The sequence below is a fragment of the Cryptomeria japonica genome, chromosome 6 (assembly GCF_030272615.1).
Source record: "Cryptomeria japonica chromosome 6, Sugi_1.0, whole genome shotgun sequence".
NCBI lineage: Eukaryota > Viridiplantae > Streptophyta > Pinopsida > Cupressales > Cupressaceae > Cryptomeria > Cryptomeria japonica.
The window spans coordinates 449,733,824-449,739,964 of NC_081410.1; the positions used below are offsets into that span (position 1 = coordinate 449,733,824).

General features: G+C 34.8%; 1 protein-coding gene across 3 annotated transcripts in view; it reads right to left on the reverse strand.

The window, feature by feature from the left end:
• LOC131037521 (polynucleotide 5'-hydroxyl-kinase NOL9) overlaps nt 1-5,345 on the reverse strand; it is a 77,116-nt gene extending 71,771 nt beyond the window's left edge. For 2 of the 3 annotated variants that reach the window (XR_009104239.2, XM_057969678.2), the window contains exons 1-4: nt 5,126-5,345; nt 3,823-4,717; nt 3,534-3,631; nt 3,381-3,414 (exon numbers count right to left, since the gene is read on the reverse strand). Coding sequence is in view for 2 of the 3 variants with exons in the window: in XM_057969678.2 (XP_057825661.2) it covers nt 3,381-3,414; nt 3,534-3,631; nt 3,823-4,717; nt 5,126-5,195 (1,097 nt within the window). In the remaining variant the exon portion in view is untranslated. Of the gene's footprint in view, nt 1-3,380; nt 3,415-3,533; nt 3,632-3,822; nt 4,718-5,121 lie in introns of all 3 variants that reach the window. The other variant, XM_057969680.2, reaches the window with a different exon arrangement.
• Between the last annotated feature and the right edge of the window lie 796 nt (nt 5,346-6,141).

The window sequence follows — 6,141 nt, forward strand, 5'->3', positions numbered from 1 at the left end:
TGATATTGAGATTTGTAGATATATTTTGTAATGAAACAGCTAACACCTAGTATGTATCAAGATCAAGAAGCTATTATGATTTAAATCAATAGAATTTCAGTTCTGTATATGAATTTCTGTTATTTTGTTGTGTATTATGTTTAAGTGTTTTTGTTTTGCTGCAAGGTTTTGCAAGTCCTTTATTAGATCCTCCAACTATGACTGCATCATAAACATGCTTGAAAAACAAGTTGGCAACTTACAAAGCATGAATTATGTTTGTGTGCAATATAAAGATAGATACATTGGAGAACAAACATGCAACAACAAATATGTAGTCATGTTGTGATGGGTTACAGGGAGATTAACCAATGAAATCCATGGAAAATGGATTCCTGTGCTTGTGAATGTACCAGTTAACAGCTAATAAAAACAATGTTTATGATTGAAAAGAGTAGAACAAATGTAATCCTCAACCCACTTCCCATAGGTCTGTGAAAAAGTAAAATCAAGGATGTTAAGAGATCTTATATAAAGTAAAATGTCCACCGTAGGAATATTACAGAGCCTCTTTTGACATTTGTCAAAAGGGTCAATGGGAAATCAAAAATGGGCAACTTACATAATTCATCCCTCAAATTATAGAAATGAAAATGTGTCTAATTCACTACAATGGAGAGCTGAAACTCATTGACATTAAACCAGATTGGAGATTTGTGGAATAAAAATCCTTTCAGTAAAATAAATTGTGTAACAAGTATCCAAGATGCTATGTACTAGATAAGGAGAACTAAGAAAATTTGCTGTATTGTGGATGGCACCCTTCTTATATTTTGTCATCAAATAAAACTTTTTATGTAAAATGCCCACTACAAATGCATGAGTTTCTAAGTCTTAGAAATTAGAATGATACTTCAAGAAACTTATTGGGGTTCACTAAGTAGAGTGATTTATTACTAATAGATAATGGCACCACTATTTGAGTGTTTGGACCATAGATGGAATACTCGCAGAGTACTCGGCGAGTTTTGAAAAAATCGCGAGTTTTTTTGCTCTGCGAGTATTTATGACTTTAGCTCGCACAAAGTTTTTGGCGAGTTTTTCACAAAAACTCGGCGAATCTTTGGAAAAAAACTCGGCTGCATAAAAAAAAGACCCAAACATGTCAAACAATTGTCTAATTTTTTTTTCAAGTCACTCTCATTCTCTTCATTAGAATATAAACATGAAATATAACATTTAAGTCTTATACTTTAAGTTATATTTCATGTATATATTGGCAGGATGTTTGAAGGTGGTTTTAGATCTATAGGAGTTATAATGCAAATTCTAGGTTTTCGAAGATCTTTTAAATTTTCAGACTCAGTCAAATTTCAATAACCAATAGGCTCCTATCAGTATAAGTCACATTTCAATATGTCTTTTTCCTTTCTTATACTTTAAGTTATATTTCATGTATATATTGGCAAGATGTTTGAGAGTGGTTTCAGATCTGTAGGAGATATAATGCAAATTCTAGGTTTTAGAAGATCTTTTAATTTTCAGATAGTCAAATTTCAGTAATCAGTAGGCTCCTATCAGCATTCTCTCGCTCTCTCTACCTCACTCACTTTATCTGCCCCGAATTCTAGACCTATCTATCTTCCTATCACTCTTCCTCCATCCCCTCTCTCTACCACTCTCTATCTCACTCTCTCCTCTCTCCCCCAAGATCTAGACCTATCTGTCTACCCCCTCTCTCTCTCACCCTCAGACCCCTACAAGGGGTGCTACGCTCAACCTCATTTTGGCGAGGTGGAGGAGGCACATCGGACTCCTAGGACTAGACCCTCTAGTTCTATCTCTCCCCTATTTTTCACTAGAGCTAAGAAGAGGAAGATGTAAAATGTTTTGATGTAGTATTTACTTTTAGTTTTAGAAAAACAATTTGCTATTTCATTTTGTTTCAGTCTATCAGCCACCAACATTCCATAAGAGGATGCCATTTTGTACCCAATTTGCATTTAAATCAATCAAATATATCTAGACTCAGCTTGTTTCTTTTGTGTTCTCATTTATTGACTCATTGGATGCATCTCCTCACTAAATTTTGCAAAAAAATGCATTTCTAAGTAAATTTAAGCAATTTTTTAAGTTGCCGAGTACTAGCCGAGTTTTTCCCGAGTTTTTTTTTCAAGCCTTGATGAGTTTTTGCTTTTGGCGAGTAGTTCAACTATGGTTTGGACCATGACATTTTCTACCATAGTTATGATGACTGAATTTGGCATACAGCATGCCTTCTTAATAATAGCTCACAAGATGTCCCCCCTACCTAAGAATCATATATATGGCATAATGGGGCATGTTGATCTCAAGCTAAGATGGTTGTTGCAAGTTGAGGAGAGAAAACAATAGAGTAGAAAAAGGAGCATCTTTCAAGCAACTAAATGTGTGACAAGTAAGAGCCTTCTAGTAATGGAGGTGATATAGACAGCAGGAAAAATGTTTGTAGTCACAAAGAATTTCCCGAAAAAGTCATATCCACCATGAAAACTCTTATATCAAACATGTTGGATGGAGTTGACCACTCAAAAAGGACCATAATTTATCTAGATGCACATGTACTCCATTCTCATGAATGAGGAAGCCCAGTTGTTTGAGTAATGTTTTCCAAAGGGGCTTTGTCTTGGTTTTGAATTGGTGTTGGCAAAGAAGATCAATAATTGTTTGTAATATGACCAAGTGGTCATCAAAATGATGACGTACACCATGATGTCATCTAGATAAATGACAACAAATCTGCCACAATGGGGTCTGAAAACATGATTTAAATGCACATAAATGTGCCAAGTGCATTGGTGAGGCCATAAGGCGTGACCAACAACCAATTGCAAAGGTCTTGAAAGTTTGTCCTCCAAACATCACGCAGCTTCAGGCATACTCCATAATATCTAAAGTCAAGACACTCGAGTATTTGGCACCCTGTGATTAGTCAAAATGATTATTGATCTTGGTAAGTAAGTAATTCTTCATTACTGTTTTATTTTGTTGAGCGCCATAAATGTGACTAACCACCAATTATCGTGTCCTTTCTTTGGCACTGTACATTTTTGGACTTTAAGCTCATACATATTCTCGCTCTTTCTTGACTGTAATTTAATGTATCCAGTTATATAAGCATTATAAACAGAACATAAACTTTGCCCAACAAATCCTTCATGAGAACAGTTTTAGCAAACACGGTGACTTGCTAGTACCATTTAAATTATTGGTATGTATATTTCCTGGAAATCATATAAAAGTTTGATCCTTTGCATTATATACTTTTATTAAAATATTTCTAAAATGCAAAAAAAATCATTTCAATAAAAAATCATTAGCAATAAGCAATGCACTTTGAAAATCGTCAGGTTAAATATTACCTTTCAGGAGTTCTCAAACACAGAATTGACAAATCTGCAAAAATATACAACGATTTAATTTAGATAAAATTTCATATCTATCATCGTTAATAAAATAACCAAAACATTTTATTCAATTCCCTTATTAGTAAGTAAGTAAGTTAATCAGTGCACCAGGATTCGGTTTCTCTACGATGTGAAGGGATAGGCACCCTGGAGGAGTAAACTCAGGCTGTCCTACGTCAGTATCTAGATAGCCAACTTTCTTATACCTGCATAAAAATAGTCCTTTATTTAATCAGCACAATTCAAAAATATCATCTGCATTCCTATCAGTGAGTATATTAAAGCTTGAGTTGATCCCACGTGTACTATATAATCATCCAGAAGACAATTTCTTTGCTCTAGTCTGCGAGAGAATACCCCAAACCAAATATATTTTTATGAAACAAGCTAAAAGTACCTTCTTAGCAAATTATTGAGGAGAAAACGTGCAAAAGTGGTCTTCCCAACATTTTGCGCTCCACAGACTACAACAATCGGAGGAGCAGCAAAGCAATCCCTATCTGCAAATTTCTTAGGCTGCTCATTCTCTGAAATGAACTCTACTGCCGCACGCCAATCATCAGGTATGACAATCCTATCTGGGGCCAATTTAGCATGTGGAAGACACATCCTTTTAATCCCTGCTAATTCATTCTGATCACCTACTGCCCAAGCATCTATGAGTCCTTCAGAACTCTCCATTACACCAACTGCGTTAGATTTTTCAGAAGTAACTTCATCATAAACCACAAATTCAGGCAATGCTTCATTGTCTTCTTTAAGCTCTGGAATATTACTGTCACTAGGGTCTGAAAATTGTTCCCCTCGTCTCTTCTTTGTAGGGCGTGCCCTCGGTGATTCTTCTTTGCCCTTCGTAACATATCTCGGCATGTTTTCATTCCTATTTTCTTCAAGGGAAGGTACAAATTCTAGTGATTTTCCGGTTTTCTCATCTACTCCATCAGTTTGACTACTTATTATGCTTTCCTTCACATCTTTTTCATAGGCAGCTGCAGACTCTGGCATATTTTCCTCTAGCTCATCTGTTCCATCATATCGACCAAATTCCGTTGTGTTTCTGTTCCCATCTTCTACATGAGTAGCTGCAGATTCTGGTAACTTTACCCCTTCCGCGTCAATTGTATTCGTTTGACTATATTCCTGCAGCTTCCTTTTCCTAGAAAGAGTCTTGGCTGACGATTTCTTCTTAAATTTCGGTATTGTCTTAGTCTTGGACAGAAATTTAAGCTTACAAGTCCTTGCTAGATATTGCATTTTAAAACCCATCATTTTGATAGCTGGTCTATAAAAACCTGCAAATAAGATAATAAAACATGGCATCCTAGTTAAAAGCAGCTCTGGAAAAAAATGCATAGAACAATAGAGCCCTTTTATAGCCTCCGTTAGTTCTCTTTCCCACAGTAATCATCTTCTACTGGAAGGCATCTAAAAAGAAATCTGCAAATCAAATAAAATAAGACGGCGCCTTCTTAATAAATTACATTCACCATTGACAAGTCACTAACCGACATTAGCCCTGAGGGCAATTCAACCTTTGATGAATCAGAGTTTCTCATAAGGCAACTTCAAAATTATCTACAGCCAGCTATATTTCTATTGTCTATTGTTAATTGCTTCATCGTCTTAATCATATTTCAGGGGGTTCGATTCCTCTACATTGTTTAATTTTGAAGCTCATACAAAAATATATTCATACCTACCTCCAAGTACTTCAAATGTTGGTTGTGGCGATTGTGCTGTGAAAACAAAAGCTTGCTTCTCAATTCGCATGTTCAGTGTGAGGTTTAAGGTTGTCAATTTGGTCTTCTCTAGTCTGGGTTTTAGCGGCTGGGTTTAACCCAGTAAATCTTCTCTTCTTCCCATAATTACCTAAAAACTAAATTTGTAATGTTCTTGTAAAGAGCAAAATACTTGCTAATTATTAGCACTTATATCAATGAAGTGAAATGGTTATATGAGTAATATATTGGAGGGTAGAAAAAAGTTGCCCCTAGCAAGATATGTTTTGGGTAATATATTAGAGGATAGGAAAAAGATATATGAATGGATAAAACTTATAATGTAAACTAGCAAGTCATGTAAAATGTTTTTGTAATACAAAATATTTTTACGATGTATAAAGACAATTAACATAGGATATTGATTAAATTGAGTAGATTTGTTGCAAGGTGTTGAACAAATGCTTGATTGTAGTCGAAAATAAGTGTATTGATGGTCAAACATTATGTTATGTATTCAAGAATATGATCATTGACAATAGTAGTGATCATTGTCCCTAAGAATGTTGTAGTATGAGTACAATAGAAGATGATCTTTATGTTATAGTGTGGCCAAAAAGGTAGGAGTAGCTTAATTAATTCCTTTGTGTTGTCTTTCGTACCCACAATACACCAATATGTCTGTGCATCATAGGAATTTTAAGTATGCTATCTGGCAAGAAACTTCAAGGGTTTTCATCCTCAGATTCCTCTAAATGAAGTTAAAGCTCCTAACTTCTCAAAGAGAAAATAAATTAACCAAGTATATCAAATGACTTCCTCAAATCTCATTTTATAATCCTCTCATATAGTTTTTGAAAACCCTATTTAAATTTCCCATTTTTAATATTTTATTATTTAACTTGCACATGGGAGATAATAATAAAGTGACCCCTTGTGTAATTTCTTCATTAATATAAAGTCGCTTTAATATCCTTATACCTCCATATGTTGGTGCC